General features: G+C 51.3%; 4 protein-coding genes across 4 annotated transcripts; 2 read left to right on the top strand and 2 right to left on the bottom strand.

Annotated features, from left to right (window-relative positions):
• Positions 1–790: 790 nt before the first annotated feature.
• N0V89_001271 (uncharacterized protein) lies at positions 791–5,534 on the bottom strand (the record flags this gene model as incomplete). Its single annotated transcript, XM_056210084.1, has 4 exons — positions 791–1,670; positions 1,739–1,867; positions 2,062–2,678; positions 3,483–5,534. 4 exons carry the CDS (start codon positions 5,532–5,534, stop codon positions 791–793), a joined length of 3,678 nt encoding a protein of 1,225 aa, XP_056076906.1.
• Positions 5,535–6,759: 1,225 nt separating this feature from the next.
• N0V89_001270 (uncharacterized protein) lies at positions 6,760–7,347 on the bottom strand (the record flags this gene model as incomplete). The annotated part of the gene is made up of 1 exon (XM_056210083.1): positions 6,760–7,347. The coding sequence occupies one exon, from the start codon at positions 7,345–7,347 to the stop codon at positions 6,760–6,762; it is 588 nt and encodes a 195-aa protein (XP_056076905.1).
• An 801-nt stretch (positions 7,348–8,148) lies between these two features.
• On the top strand, positions 8,149–8,618 carry N0V89_001269 (uncharacterized protein; the record flags this gene model as incomplete). Its single annotated transcript, XM_056210082.1, has 2 exons — positions 8,149–8,209; positions 8,287–8,618. 2 exons carry the CDS (start codon positions 8,149–8,151, stop codon positions 8,616–8,618), a joined length of 393 nt encoding a protein of 130 aa, XP_056076904.1.
• Positions 8,619–14,385: 5,767 nt separating this feature from the next.
• Positions 14,386–15,506, top strand: N0V89_001268 (uncharacterized protein; the record flags this gene model as incomplete). Its single annotated transcript, XM_056210081.1, has 3 exons — positions 14,386–14,668; positions 14,730–15,162; positions 15,212–15,506. The coding sequence occupies 3 exons, from the start codon at positions 14,386–14,388 to the stop codon at positions 15,504–15,506; spliced, it is 1,011 nt and encodes a 336-aa protein (XP_056076903.1).
• Between the last annotated feature and the right edge of the window lie 1,285 nt (positions 15,507–16,791).

The following is a 16,791-nucleotide window of genomic DNA, read 5'->3' as shown; positions in this document are numbered from 1 at the left end:
CATTTCATCTGAATAGAGACTTGAAAATGGCCGCGGAGGAAGTCGAAAAGACGCTTGCTGGTCGAGATTGAAACTTAGTTCAAGAATAAGTATATAGAGCAAGGTGAATTCCCAGGATCGCATGCCATACATGAGATCTGACAGGCGTGACCGGGTTGTGAACCTGGCTAAATGGGACGAAATCGGATATTGCTCATCTAAACAGATTGGCGAAGGTCAACACGGTATAAAACACGGTACAAAAGCGCGGGGTTATCCCCAAATTCCATGGTGTCGGTTGAAAGGGAGCATGGGTGCCGGCGATGTTTCGGGTGAGCAGTGGAGGGTGAATGCGCCAGATCGCAAGTGCACTTCGTAAAGCGGCCTCGCGTAGCCTCATGTAGAAATCGTTGTACCTTCCGAACGGACGTAGTATATGCCACAGATGGAGAGCTTTTGGAAAACGAGATAACTTGAGGCGTATGATGTCGAGAGGCAGCACCTAGGGTTGAGAGCCTATGGGCCTATACGCTCAATTCACTACAAGATAGCCGCAACTGAGGTAAAGCATAACTCCAATTTATGCAGTCGTATTCGCTCCCATACCAAGGACTGCAACGCTCAATACCAGAAGAGGTATCAGAGCATATACCGGTGCGCCTGTATGCTTCCGAGTCATGCACTACACTCCACTCTTATACATCATCGCTTGAACGACCAAATGATCGATCGGAAACATGGAGAATGCCGGTGACCTCACAGAACCGACTCCACCGCCCACTCAACTACCACCTGCCACGCAGATGCAGACCTACGGACGACCGACAAACACGTACTCCTCCTCCTTCTCCTTCCCAACCGTCTTGCCGTCGTCCTGAACTGTCTTTTTGCTTTCACCCTCCCCTACTTCCACGCCGGCCTCAGCTTTGCTGACAACAACAGGCTCCTCTTCCAACGCACCCGGCGCCCTAGACCCCGCCACATCGTCCGGCCCGACCGTCTCCTCATCATCCCCCTCACTCTCATACTTCCCCAGCAACGCCCCCTGAATCTCACTCTCCTCCTCCAGCACGAGAACGTTCTTGACATCCTCGAATAACTCCCGGTGCCGCTCACGCCTAATCTCGTCTTCCACGAACACCGGTGTGCTCTCTCGATCAGCCTGCGATACTCTACGGCCTAGAGCGATCTTGGTTGGGGAATGTTGTTCTGGCTTCGTGGGCGAAAGATTCTTCTCGCCGAACTCGTTGCCGTGCTGGATGCCAGATAGCCAGGTGGAGATGTCTCCTGGGCTTGTGCGTGGCTTTGTGCGCTTTAGGCGCTTGACGATGAGTGGGTGATTTGCGATGGTGGAGTCATTTTCGAGGTTGGATGACTCATTGATGCTTGAAGCCTCATCGTCGGCGAATGAGTCGTCACTTGATGCTTTTGTCGGGGTCGGGGTGGCCTCTGTGACGGCTGGCTTCCTTCTAATGAAGGTCATCACTTCGACCTGCTTCGATGTAGTGGATTCCATGTCGACGTTGTCGCCCTGATCGTGGCGCGGCTCCTCAGTCCAAAACGTCTCTAGCGCGGCGTGCGCCTTGATGAGATCCTTGTGGTGGATAACGATGTACAAGCTGATGCTTGCGGCGCACACGATGAGTCCAGGGCCCAGATAGCGGGTCAATTGGATGTTGTCGGGCATTGTACTTAAGCTCGATGATGCAGCTAAAGCTCTTGAGCATTTGATAGAACATTAGAAAACAAGGATACTTACCAAAGAAGAGGTGTGAGAGTATGACAGAGGCCCTGTGCAGCCAGTCGGTGGTCTATGGCAGGCTGCCAAAGGTTGAGGTCAGGGGTGCTGAAGTGGGTGATGGGATTAAGAACTGCAATGGATTGAGCTCTGATTATTAGTGATTATGTTCAGTGCGTTTTGTTGCTCACTATCTAGGATAGCCCCATGCGTCAGGCGTGAGAGCCCACATTCACTCGTGGGGACTTGGCAATTTCCCCACGTTCGAATATTCATCCGTATCAACCGCTTCTGGACCATCACGTAGCCCGTCGATTCCCACCTGAAATCCACCGAAGGCTTACCGCCTACCCATTCCCAGAATCTTCGAAGCCGCACTACTGACCTTCAACACATCCCTATACGTTAAGCTCACTCTCGTCCCCCTCTCATTTCTCCCGTCTTCGAAAACGGTCCTGTCTCCCAAGAGTCCCCAATTCGCCACCGTCTCCTCGCTCAGTCCCTCATCAGTTTCGACAGCCGCAATTCCGTGCATCAAGTCACTATACGCCGCCTCCGTCGTGACAAGCAGACTTCTCCGTTCCTGCAGAACACGGGTCGGGATGGCGTACACAGAGTGCTCTTCTTCAGTCGTAGATTCTTGGGGATCGGAGGAACCTTTTCCCGTAATCTCCAAACAGATACTTGCACCCAGACTCACAGTCGCGACGACAGGCGCATACGCATCGCCGTCCTCGTGCGGCATAATGCCCTCTCCTTTCCTATACTCATTGATGAGCACGTGATTAGGCTGCTTGTGCGGGGTGGCTTCGAAAATGCCTAGCTGCTTGAAGCGCTCCACGACGGGGTCGAGAAGATAAGGCGGCAATGGTGCACCGAGCAGTGTGTTGTTCTTCGTGAGGGTGGAGGGGTGCGCTTGGAGGCGTCGGTGGGAAAGGGTTATCCAGCGGTTGGATGGGATCTGCGGTGCATTAGTATGGAAAGAAGGATAGAACAATTCTCGGGAGTTTAGGAAGTCGCTCGCATTACACGGTGCATGCATACTTTGTCCAAGATCGAGGCCTCCTCTTCAGTCGTGATGAAGTTTGGGATGTAGTAAAATTCAGGCGGCAACGACGCAATCCTGAAAGCTTCCAGCCCTTCACGTCCAATTGTTAAGTCCATCTTCGGTAGGATACCCGCCAAGTTGATGTCTATCTTTGATGTGGTCGTGCCTTGATGTAGTTGAAGGATAGTACACTAGTGTGCAGTAAGAAGTGGCGGCTCGTTCGAGACAGAGCGACCATGCCTTTTCAGGGAATATGTGTCACGTGCGCTCTGAGGCCTAACCAAAGCGCCCGCAGTTGATGATAAGAAAAAGCACACGAATGAAGAGAATTCAATTATCAAACGCAGCTGTAATTGCAAGGCCTGATGTATGATGTTCAATGCGAAAGCTATCCTTAGCTATATATAACCTCGACAAGGGAGTGGATCACTCTACCTCTAATCTGCGCCGATGAAAATGTATCCAATCCGTGCGCCCCATGACAACAAAGGAAAGAGATCACATAGGAGATGTTGTGGCGATATGAAGAAATAAATGCGAAGGATGGAGGCCGCAAGATATCCAGACCCGCCGACCACATGTAAAGAAACACGCGACCCCTAAACAAGATTTGAACAAGACATGGGAGCGAAGAGAAAAAAAAGGAAGACCAAGAGGTTTGGCTCACATCACACTGCAGCCACCAGGGCCACTTCGAGCGCGACGGCGACGACCCACACCGCCGGTGCCCAACCCGATACCACCTTCTTCTTCATCAGCATGCATCATCTGTGCTTCGCGTGCGCGTCTTCGTCGGCGTCGAGCGCCAGCTCCGCCTACACCAGCCTCCTCGTTCAGCATCATCCAGTCAGCCCACTTGCGCTCCAGACGTGCGGCAGCGGCAAAGTCGCCTCTCAAGACGCGCTTGGTGTGCTCTTCGACTGTGGGTTGCCAGTTGTAGAAGCATTTGAGGCCGATTATTTCTCGCGGGTAAGATGGCATGTTTGACTGCGAACCAGGCGACGGTCGCGAGATCTCTGCGTTACGGGACAACACTTCACGAACACCGGTCCACGTCACGTTTGCACAGTCGTAGGCCACGATGCGAATACCGACACTAGGGCGCTCGGAGCTAGTCAGTGCTCGCGCATGGCGATTGCGGGCACGTATGCACGATGCGGCTTCCGCAAGAACAAGGTCTGAAATTCGAGTGTTGTCCATCTCCAACGAGCAGAGACTTGAACATGCTTTGAGAACCGGTAGCATCCCGGCGTCACCCAGTGACTCGCAGTACGAGATACAGAGGTGTCGGAGGTGAGGTGCGCACATTGCGGAAGCAAGTGTCTTCAGCACCTCGTTCGTCAATCCATCCAGCTCTTCGATGTCCAAGTGAGTAAGCACGGGGAGCGTAGGTAGTACTGTAGTGAAAGCGTCATCGGTCAAGCCATGGCACTTGGACAGTTGAAGGCCTTCCAAGAAAGGCACATTCCCTGCCAACTTCTTGACTCCCGCATCCGTAATGCCGCGACATCGTGTAAGGTCCAGGTGCTTCAGTCGTCGCGGCGAAACAATAGGTCGGTCAGTAAGAACGTCAATCTCGCTATCGACGCCTTCAAAAAGTGCAGTGAGCGAGTCATCATTGAGGCTGTCGCAGTTCATCAGAACAAGCCTTTCCAGGGTGTTGCGCTTGAACAGCTCAGCCATGAAGTCAACGTCATCCCAGCCGCGTACCTCTCCGGCACGCAAATCTTTCAGCTTCGGACAGTTTTCGACGACTTTGCGGAGACCCCTGGTGTCGATGTTGTTGCACCACGACACGTTGAGGTGCTCCACGCGCGGGCAGTGGTTGGCCAATATCTTCATGGCCGCATTCGTTGCGCCGGCCAGACCTGACAGGTTGACGTGCACTAGAGATTTGTTCTGCAGTAAGAAGCAGTGAATCGATGTCCTGTCAATTCGGCATCCTTCCAAGGAAAAGTTCTCCAAGTTTCGACACGCATCGATGAGGCCCTTATTGCTCCATTGCTCTCTCAATTGCACGCATCCGCGAAGGTTGAGGTCGCGCACGAACGGACCAGCTGCGGTAATGATGTTGACCAAAGCATTGGCAGTAATATCGCGATAGAATCCAGAGGTATCCAAATCGCTCCACAGTTGGCCATCGAAGCACATTGAGTGCCATGTCTTGGAGACAGCGGAACATCGTACTATCTCTTTCGGCTCGAGGTATCGCAAGATCTGCATGCGAATCTCGGCGGGCATGTCGGACCAAAAGTTGAAGTTTGGTCTTGGTTGCACCCGCTTCCGGATGGGCTGCGAGAAGTAGTCGCCCTCGCCTTGGATGCCATCCTTGGTCAACGGGCGAAACTCAGAAGGAAGAGGCACAGAAGATGGGCCATCGGGGCTGAACATTCGAAAGCGCGCCCTCTCATCGTACAGAGGGCTTCCCGGCGGGCTATTGGCGACCGAAGTGGGAGCTGTGGAGAAGCCAGCCGAAAGCTCCGAGGAGTAGGAGCTGCCGTACGACTGAGCGTAGGGCGATGCACCCGATGCCAGCGACACGCACGACATGGAAGCTTTTCCTGTGCCTCTCATGCTGTGCGAGCGAGACCTGCTCAGACTAGCTAGGCTGGGTGACGAGCCCATCCGTTGTAAGCCATGTAGGAGGCGCTGGCGGCCCTTCAGCTTCGGTTTGTCGATGTGGATAGCTTCGCTCGGGGTAGGCGGACGGCTCGGGGTCAGGTCGCCGGGAGTGTTCACCACGACCGAGTCGATTGACAATGGCTCCATGGTGACGCGTAAACGGGATAGGCAGCGGGAGGAGGTTGGGCGGGTCGGACGCGGGGAAAGTAGAAGCACAATGCTGTGAAGGATGGTACCTTGAGGCCTGCCAGCGAATGGACTTGGCAAAGCACCAGAAGGTAACAGTCGCTGACGAACGGAAGAAAAACGAGCGAGGGATCCGTCTACCGTAGACTGTGTGCCGGGTGGGTGAGCGGTTTTGAGTACACTGCGCGGCGGTATGTACTAGGGGTTCTAGCCCGTCCTGGCAGTGTGTGGATGCGGGGGCGTGGACACTGGATCAGCGCTGACCTGCGGGAGCGTGAGGCTAGCCAACGCAGCTTGCAAAGGAGAGCTCTCGACGGAGGGAAAAGAACATAGAGAGCTCAGAGGTTTACTACAGCACGATAGATACAACGCAGCGAGCACGTCTATGATATGCGGGTGTACAGCTCGCTGCACTGCGGGCCAACGACGCGGGGATCCAGCGGTTATCTTATCGATATGGGTCATGAGCCGCCGCGGCTCGGCGAGAAACGCACGTGGAGAAGGTCAAGCGACCATCGCAACTGCCATCCACCCTCCTTGTACTGAAACAGTGGGCGACACCACGCGCCTCGTGAAGATTTCGTCTGTTGCATACTTCCATCACGACGGGTGGGCAGGGCGGTCCTTCGTTTCCTGTTCGGCCGCCGCGGCAACCCCTGTGCGCCCCATATGCAGGGAAAACAATCGCCAACCGCAGCTGCCCAATGCACACCAGACCCGCCAATCTGGACCGGCAGCGGGCGAGCTGGCCGTGGAACAACGCGCCGAAGGACCAACGGCGCCGCGAAGTCGCCTCTCGCCAGTGCCAGCCCACATCTTTCGACGGGGTACCTTCTGCCGACGATCCACGCCTCCTTGTGGCCTTGCGCAGCAGCTGTTAAAGACCACATGCCGCCTCGCCACAAGTGCTTCGAATGAGACGATGTTTCGTTATCTCCAACACCATCACGCAACGCTCCAACGATGGTCAACTGGCCTCGTCTGATAACCTTCGCAGCCTTGAAAGAACCACACTGCAAATCTCATCCCAAGCGAATGCCCCACCTCTTTGGGAAGGTGGGGGCTGTGAGAGTGCGATACGCGGCGCCTCGCAAGAGGAACGGAGCTGAAGAGTAGAAGTTTCATAGAACGCCTAGAAGCCTGCCTGAATGCGCCATCGATGCCCACGTCTCGCGTGTCCGTACAATCAAGCCTTCACTGGGACGCCCTGCAGGTGCCCTACGAACCTGCTGTGGATGCCTCTCCAGTTCTCCTCGCACTTCCCCTTTACAGTGCCAACCAACAGCCGTGACGCTTTGATTTCGACCTCTTCTACCAGACTCCATTCATTCTTCGCCTCCGTCGACTTGCCCTCGTCCACAGCTTTCTCCTTGCCCTTGCCTACGTCCGCGTTCCTCGTTATCGTCCATTTGGTCTGCTGCACCAGCCCCAGCGGAGCCTTGATCACCCACAGCACACCGTCTTCCGTGTTGGTGATCTGCGACTCGAAGGTCACTGTAGAGTCCCAGAGGCCCTTTGGTAGCGCGTGCATATGGTCCGTCACCTTGTACCGCTTCGTGTTCGGCGCAGCATCGTCCGAGGGCAGTGTCTCGTACGAGTGTAGCTCAGGGTCGAGGTGAATGAGAAGATCATGGTTTTGAAGCTTCTCGATCGCTGCTTCGATGGTGGTGCCTGCTGGAAGCGGTGTGACATGATGCAGCTTCGCCGTTGAGCTGAAGGCTTGACGGTCAGCTCGACGCAGGGCTGCACGAGGGGAAGCTGACTTACAGAACATGTTTCGTTGATCTTGAAGCTCGAATCGGTGGTAATTCGACCGTATCCGCTTTTTGGCCAAGGAAACTCTCGCGCGTGGCTGTGTTCGGAATTGTTGCCGACGTCTACAGCTCTCAGCGTCGGATTTGATTGAGTATTATCACGTATCGCGCGAGCAAGGACTTAGTATAGGCTCAAAGGATCGACGTGTGTTATTGAAAGAGCTATATGTCTCTCCGCTTGCGTTTCCGACGCGCCCGTTTCATATGCGCGACGCTTTTGAGGCAGTAAAGCAGACCATGACTGAGGATGCTCGCAATCTCAACAAAAACTCCGCTTCAGCTCCACTATGCACAGTTTGGACGAAAAGTCAATTGAGAGCTCGTTACAATTGTCGCACGGGTTTTGCGGTTTTTGGTGAGACGACCCATTTATCGGTACCGAGTGACATCGCGCGGGCCTCCGCGAAGCTCTAAGCTCGAATGACCTCACACCATTCAGGATCAAGTAAAGGGTGTCAGGCAACCAAGGGAGCTATATGTAGCACTCTGTTCATTGCACCGTAGTTCTGCTCTTCCTACACATTTTAATTAATCTCCATTTCTGACGTCCAGCTACTCACAATGGCAACAGCAGGCTCTCCATCGGGGCTTCTCATCGCCCAAGCGTGCGAATGCCCTCAATCGCTCAACAATGGCACAACTAATTGAGCACCAGGGTGGGAATCACAGCATCAACCTACCTCCTCGGCGCCAACGCAAGCATCGCCTTTGTCGCGATCCCCGCCGTCATGGAGGCTCCCCTCCCCGCTCGCCGCACGCCAATGGGCCAAATTATACAACCTCGGGAAGCCCTTCGGAATCGGCTGCAGCGTCGCCGCTGCCGTATGCACCGGCTACGTCGCGTATAACCGTGCGCTTTTCCCATTCTCCTACTCGAAATCTCGCTAACGTGGAAGCAGAGGACCCCGCCTCTCTCCCCTTCAAGCTCAACGCCGCCGCTACCCTCATTATCCCGTCTATCGTGCCGTTCACGCTTTTGGTCCTCAAGCCGATCAACGATAAGCTATTCGCCAAAGCCGATGCGCTCGCGCTGGATGAAAAGGCAGAGGTTGGCGTTGCGCAGGAAGAGACGACCAAGGCGCTCATTGAGCGGTGGACAAAGGGACATCTCGTCAGAACGGTGATTACGGGCGCGGGTGCTATATTGGCAATTTGGGCCGCGTTGGATAAGAGCGACACTGGTAGCGTTGCTGGACTGAGCTTCGGGACTGGGGCGAACAGACTTGGGTAGATGCGAGGGGAAGAGAATTCGATATTCTAGGATTTCGGGCATGAGGTGAACATTGCACAATCGCTGAAAGCTGTATATATAGTGTTGAATAGCGGTGCGTCCCAACGAGCTGAAAATCTCAACTGTCTACAAACGCTTACGCGCAAGTCCATGGCCAAGTACTTACGTTCTGCGATGCTCATGAGCTCCTAATTTCATACTCGGCTGTCCAGGAAGCGTCGTGACGAATTTCAATCGTCTGTGCTAGAGGAAGCTCGTCGGACGCGGTGATGTTCATCACCATCAAACTACCAGGAGCTCGCGCTAAGATTTTGCTTATAAAAGCCCTCACAGTTTCCTTCCTTCGACCGCACATTACTTCGCTCTTCCTAGGAAGTGTCTAAAGGTTACTGGCTACCACGCTGATGTCGCTGGGATTGTCTAAAAAACTGCTCCGGTTCAATTGATGTGCGTGGGAGACTTCTAAAACGCCATGTACTCCCGGAGAATGTGGGTGGTCGGCTGTCCTTGTCTAAAAGTTCCTTCCCAGAAGCGACGATGTTCCTGGGAGGTTGGCGCCCTGCAAAGTAGCCATCCAGTGGGACCATGTGGGCGGTCTTTCGGTCTATCATGGGTTCATGGATCGATAGTAGGAACATCACCAACACCATCGGACTATGCAGAGCTCAGGGCATTGCGTTGCATACAAATGTCCATTCTGTTTCAGTATGCGGGGCCGCACAGCGCTACATGCTCTCGAACTGGTCTGAAAGAAGAGCTGTTCGTTGCTCATGATTGTGAAGGGCGTTGAAAAGTTGCGGCAGCACATATCATTGAGGGCGTCTAAAGCCCATATACAAGGCTATGTTCTCGGGGACTTCTAGAATGCATGAAGGCAACCGCAAATGGGTGGACGGACGTGTTCTCCAAACACCTTATGAAGCACATCATGATTGTGAGACCAGAATGCATTATCAGATGGGCCAATGCGGCTCGTCTATAACATCGGTGTACATATGAGACAGTGCTGATTCTCGCCGTAAGACTCCAAAGCTTGTGCCGTGTTTTCACGTATAAATATCAGCTAATCATTCCCTTGGACGGCACACTGCTCACTCGCCACTGCGGACCAAAAGAGAGAGATGCGACGCGACATGGCTCTGGAGACGTCCAAAAGAAGACATCAACGAAGACATGTTCGTGGAGGGTCTACAAGAGCTACACGATCCCAGGCATGTGAGCGGACGAACTTTTTCTCTATAGTCCAGAGCACACGAGCAATGAGCGGGACCAAAAGCCTGTACGATTGGGGCAAATGGCTTTGGAGCAGCTCCTCTCGCAACATCGACCCAGTTGCATGATCTCTAGCCATGCTAGAGCACTCGTCCTTGCAGTCGTCTTAATACCCAAGCGACAAGAAGCTCATGCTGAAGGAACGGTGTAATTATCTTTCCGATGCTTTCTCTCAAACTGCACAATATTCTGCTTCTTTCATAGAGTCCAAAAAGGCGCCGCGGCGACCCTATGTGTGAGGGGGCCTGTTCTCAAATGAATCAATCGAGCAGAATATGTTTGTGGAGGCTGTTTCCAAGACGAAGAACAGAAGCTTCATGTGGGTGGATGGATCTTTCCCAAAATTGTGCCCAGAAATCTCATGTTCGTGGCAGATTTTGCTGTCAAACTCCTCTGCAACATATACGTGTCTGTGTACAAAATTTCAGTACGAGCTTGTCGATCACTTTATGGGCCGTCTTCTATGACCTTGTCTGTGTGCGTGATCTGGTCATCGTGCTATGATACTCGATTCTGGTGTTGAGTAATACCACTATTGGAACCCTTGTAGCGCTGGTAGTTGGGTTGCATTAAATCCCTTCCTCTGCTTCTCTTGTTCCATTGCACACTACTTCTGTTACGCTTGGAAGGATACCAAAATCAAGTTATCCCAAGTGCCATGTTTGAGGACACCGCTCTCTAACAAAGGACACAGATTGCCAATGTTCGTTGGGCGTCCTAAAATCGGGAAGAGCAAGTACATATGGGGAGAGCGGATCTCTTCTCCAGATTCCACAAGTCAAGATCCGCATGCGCTTGAGGATCATACTCTGTACAATCTATGACGCCGAGAAGCATCACCAACATGCACAATGTCATGACATATAATATCATCTTTTGCTAGCGATAACGCCCTTCACCCTGGGAAGAGATGAATCCTGACTGGAATTGCGCCATTGAGTGGTTATAAATATTTGTCTTTCTCATCGTCTTGACCACACACTACCTTGCTCACTGGACAAAAAAGGAATATCCTCAAGCACCCTATGTTCTTGGATTGGAGGACTGTTCTCCAGACAAGATGTCTAACAAGAAACGTTTGTGGAAGAGGTAAAAGGCGGATCAAATAATACACGCTGGGAGCAGACCTTATCAAAAGCAATGGCTTGAAAGCTGATACTTGCGAGACCAAAAGTTCATTCGAATTCTCTGCATGAAATCAAAACGTGTGCCTCAAGATCTCAGCCTTTGGCGCGATGTTCCAGGGATCAGCACACATAACTACGGCAGCTTTGTCACGCTGAGCCTGCTATCCGTAATCCACGTTATAAACCCATTCTGCATCACTGATCTTGCCACACATTACTTCCTCCCTTGCTTGGGAAGGCCCAGAATACAGCATCAATGCGGCCATGTTTTGCGGGCAACTATTCTCGAACTAAAAAGTGACGACTGACCTTGTCCAAGAGCTGTGCACATACGAGTGCATGTACTACACGGTTCATGTTTGAAGCCGTGACTCAACAAGCTCATGCTCCTAACACCAAAAGTTCGCTCGCTTCCTTTCCATCGCCTGTGGAAGTTAGTCTCGTAAACTCAACCTGTTGGCGCGATATGATTCTCATGTTAAAGCGCCCATGGCATGCGGCGGTCGTCATAACGATCAGCATAACAGGTTACGCCGCCGTGTAGGCTATAAATACCAAGTCTACAGCGGGGTCTAAAATTAATCTTCGATTGTCATATGTCTGTGGATGATGTCTCAAAACACTCTCAATGAAATCCCATGTTCGGGTGATCGACCAAAAAGTGATTGATGTGGGTGGATGAGCTGCCCCGGCATAACCAGATCAACGAGTGCATATGCCTGGATCCAGGAAACCGCGACCCGACCAACAAGATTATGTAAAGGCTGTGACTTGGCCGATGTGCGTGATTCGGCCGCTCATTTCGTGGTACTTTCTGGCGATGATAAACCTCACTACTAGGCAATTCCTACTACTGCTACCAAGTCATCTATAAATTCAGCGACCTATTTTCACCATCAAGCTCACATGACGCCATGTACCAGACACCATGTGGTGCGTCTGGAAGGTGCAAAAGCTATTCCACCAGAATGAAAAGGCTGTGAAAGACGTCTGCAAATATGAACTGGGTATGTACAATGTCTTCCGCCTTCAGGAAAGCGTTGCGGACGCAATGATAAGCACGGTTCGTCTGCTGCAGCATGTTGCACAGAAATGGTTGTGCATATCATCATTAAACAATGGACCATATCTGGACTGCGCTACTAGTTGACGATAAATCTCTGTGTAATTCTTGGTTACAAGCCCACAGCACTCACAGCTTTTGTGGGACATCTCAATAGTAAATCAGACGAACGACATGCATATGAAGGCATGTGCAAAGATGCTCACTAATGTCTACATGGTCGTCAGGGACGTCTAGAATATCACTTACATCTAGAAGTTCATGTGCGTCTCGCCTCCCAATAGATGCTATCGTACTGCTTGAAAGTCTGCGGTTGCGACAGTGTCCTATCTTGACAGTGATACTCACCATCACTGAAGGTTTCTAACTTTGGTAACTTGATGCGTATAAATACCCCATCAACTTCTTCCCTTTTTCTGTACACTGTCTCCAGAGTTCTCTAGAACAATCTAAAATGGGTCAACAGCCGCTCATGTGTTCGTAGGCGCTGTCCAAAAAGACTATCGGAAGGGGGACATAGTCTTGGCAACGGCTAGGAAGTATCCCGGGATTGGACGCATGCTCAAGTGAAGACTGCTCTAGAAGCGAGAAAACCGACTACACATGGGAGGACAGACCTTTTCGGACTTTGAGATTGAATACATCACTGATATGCTGTTGCTCGACCATAATTGCGCAGTCGATCTGTAGCAGTTGCGTGTACCCTCCGAATTGTGTTCTTGTTGGTGGATCTCATCTTTAAGAACTTCCATCATCTTCCTGGTTTGATGCCACGGCGTAGTCTATGACTACCGTCTTCTCCCGTTCTTTCTACCGTACACAACTCCCATATCTTCTCATGACAGTATGAAAGATAGGGAAGGAGAATTCATGTCGTTTGGCAGACGTCTAAAAGACATAGAGAACCACAAAGTATTTGTGGCAGGGTGGTTTTGAAGACACTGCTGGGACCGATCATGACTGCGGGGAACGTCTCTGAAATGGTCTATCACAGAGTCCTATGCGTGGCGCGTGTCTATGGACGAGAAGCCTAGGGATTATATGGCCTTGGGAAAGACTAAAATATGAACAGTAAAGGCCCTTTCCCCGAAGGCGGTACATATGAAAACCCTACGTCTTCCAGTTATGTTCGTGGAACCAGTAACCATGCCAATCTCAATCCCTGACTTTGGGAGCATGTTATCCCGTCAAACCCACTGATGTTGATGTGAGCAGCCTTCAGAAACTCGTGCGGCCGTGAAAGCGCTATCCAGAAATAGTTGTTGTCTCATCATCAAATTGTCGACTCTTCGTGAGCTTGTCCTAACACTCGATTAATACCCTGCGTCTTTATCATAAATGCTACAGAGTCCTCTTGTCCCTCATTAAGGAGTCAAAAATTAACAAGTGTCATGACCAGGACTCGGTGCGCATTGGAGGACTTCCTCGAAAGCGACGGTAAATGGATATGTGTGTGGGAGCACTAAGCGCGGACCAATTTTTCAAGCGCAAAGCTGCTTCCGTAAAGGTAGGTTCTTAAGCGGAGCTCGCCGTACAAAACTTGATGTGTCTCCCCGATGCCAGTGTTGTTGGCGCGGTAGCTTGGATCCGCGAAAATCTTCTTCTGTTGGTAAAGCTCATCAACCTCTTTCTCAGCCTGTCTTTACCTTCGCATGAAAACAAGTCTCCAAGGTATTCTCCGATCCCCGTACCATGCTGTGGAAAGATGGGTCAAGCGAAGATTGCACGTTTTCGTAAGCCCTATGTCTACTGGAAGAGATCTGACGTGAAACGTGTTGGCCTAGTGGGCGAGCTTATCGCCCATAAGCGGTGCGCGAGTAACTGGGAAGTGTGGACACTGGCAAAATCTAGATAGAAGTTAGTTGCCTCTTACGGGGTGACCCATCAAATGTGCTTAATCAGTTCGCCGGTTTCGAGCGGTTCGGGCCGAAAAGCCTCCCCGACCACGTCCGAAACTGGACCGAGGCCTGCACACATAGTGAGGCTCCTAACGCTCAAACAATTCTCGGAGCGAGTGTTCTGCTTTGGACCCTTGTTTGTTTGTCAGCGCCGCCGAAATGATCAGAGCTTCCTCCGAATGCTTCTCTTTCAGGATACTGATCCGTTGTTACCATACGTGTCACTGCAAATCGACGTTTACAAACGCTTTGACAGATACTGCAACAGGGAAAATTTTGCTGAATGTGTTTGAGATGAAAACAAAGTCCCACAGCCATAATGTTGCCTTTGTACTTATATAAGACTTATTCTCGACAAATCTTCTAATTTTCTTCATATCAATTGCGCACAGCACATTCTCGTCACCATGGAAGTAACATACAACGTCATCAAGGGCTCTGCCAGCAAACAACTTGTTGAGCATAGCGTGGTTTCCCGTCTAGAGCCTCACCAAGTTTACATCGAGACCACCCACTCTGGCCTATGTTTTACAGATGAGCATTACCTTGGCGCCGACCAAGCTCTCGGTCACGAGGGAGTTGGTATCATCCGCCAAGTGGGTCAAGGAGTAAAATCGGTCAAGGTTGGCGACCGTGTCGGTTTCGGATATACCCATGAAGTTTGCGCGAATTGCGACAACTGCGCTCAGGGTCAGTAATCCTCGTCTCAAGATGCGTCACTCGGTTGGAAACTAACTGAAGAGTGCAACAGGTTGGGATCAGTTCTGCAGAGATCAGAAGCAATATGGCTTCCACGACTTCGACAACGGCACCTTCAGCTCTGGCGCCGTCTGGGACGAGAAGTGCGTATACCGCATACCTGAAGGCTACGAGTCCGCCCATGCCGCTCCTCTCATGTGTGCTGGAGCTACTGTTTGGACCGTCCTAAGCAAATACGGCGTCGCTGCCCGCGACCGCGTTGCTATCATGGGTATCGGCGGTCTCGGACATTTGGCCATCAAGCTTGCTGCCGCCATGGGATGCCATGTTGTGGTTCTCTCAAGTTCTGAAACTAAGAGACAAGAAGCAATGGACTATGGCGCATCCGAGTTTCATGTCTTCCGATCTGGAGAAAGTCCAGTGGATACCATCGCACCTGTGAAGCACCTGCTCCTTTGCGGTAGTGGTGGCGTGGACTACAAGAGGTAAGTTCTCTACGGCTAGCCATTAAGATGTCTTGCTAAACTTAGCTAGTCTCCTCCCTCTTATGGACACACACGGTGCTATCTATCCTCTTACCGTGGCCTTTGAACCTGCGCCTATTCCACTCCTTGACCTTCTCTGGAAGGGTGTCAAGATCCAAGGCTCCCTAGTTGCATCACGCGACTCGATGCGCAGCTTGCTGGAGTTTGCTGCCCGCAAGAACATTACTCCAACTATCGTCACCTACCCTCTCACTGTGAAAGGCATCGAGTCAGCAATGGAGGACTTGCGGGGCGGAAAGGTCCGATACAGAGCAGTTCTGTGTCGTGAGGCATCACAGCCCTGATAACATGCGCTTTTGATTTTCTTTTGTATCACTAACTACATCAACGACGTCCTTTACATGCAATGTTAGCGAAAAAATCATCCATAATACAACACGTATGTGCTGTCGTTCGAGACTTGCCGATATCAAGAACTCGAAATGATGAGCTTCCAAATTACAATGCTCCATAGAAGCTTCTATAACTGGTCATGACTATCGTCTCTCTCTCAGTAACCGGTGACATCGAAATTAGCGTGTACCATGATTCAGAAGACATCTTGTCCAGAATATTCCACAGGTTCTGATCTTACTAAAACATGTTAGAGCGCTTATATTTGTCTCTTTATCTGCGAGATCCTGTCAGAAATGTATGGGATTTTGCTTTGAAGTTCAACAAAGAGTTCGGAATTGTCATCGTGTGCACTGGTGACGACTGTTGAGCATCTCATGTCCGCGGCTCTTAGTGTCCTTCCAAACATGCGAAATCGACGATCAGAATGGAAAAGTGGGCGAAGACGATCATCGTCCTCGTGAGTAAGGCTAGATTCCAGAAGCAAAGTATAAAAGCCTGCCATTCCATTTGTTTCTTCGTTACACTACTAACTCACCTCAACATACTAAAATGAGCCGTCATCGAAAGTCGATGGGGTCTGGACCACAATCGACTCCTATTGGGCACATGTCCGGCTGCGGTTCTCCTCTTCACACAGAATGGTCAAAAACATTGAGTAGTATCTCAGAGGGTCAGGGTGAGAAAGGCGGTGATGATTATCAGCTTCCTCCGACGCTAAAAGTCCGATAACCTCAGGGTACAGAAGCGTTCTAATCTAGCTTGTTGCTCCGTACGAGAAAGCTTGAGATAGGTTCATGGTAGGACAGAGAGGTTGACCATGGATGTTGTGGAAACAGCTTACGACACAGACAGCGACTGTGCTCTCTATTGCGGGACGAACGAAGGGATGCTTCGCAGTTACGTATTGGGGTAATTATCACTAGCCAAGTTCAACACACAACATCATCACGCAACTCGACACCAGCAATTGAAAGGTACTTGTCGTATAGATTTCGATTCATCTATACCAATTGTCTCACCCGCCCTGATGTAATCCATGAGAGGTGAATAAGCCCAAGCAAGGCCCTTTTCAAGCTTCCAATCCATCACCAAACCCAATTCCCAATCCAACATCGTACTCCAAGGCTGTTCAAAGCCTTTCAAAGCGTCCCTTGGGACGATCAATGCGCGATCCAAACATGAGACAATCCAGCGAAGGAAACGACATAAGAGATGCAAGACTGCTGACCGCCC

This window comes from Didymosphaeria variabile, assembly GCF_027946475.1.
Source record: "Didymosphaeria variabile strain IMI 356815 chromosome Unknown scaffold_1, whole genome shotgun sequence".
Lineage (NCBI taxonomy): Eukaryota > Fungi > Ascomycota > Dothideomycetes > Pleosporales > Didymosphaeriaceae > Didymosphaeria > Didymosphaeria variabile.
Note: the sequence above shows the minus strand (reverse complement) of the source record. Positions and strands in the feature narration are given on the sequence as shown.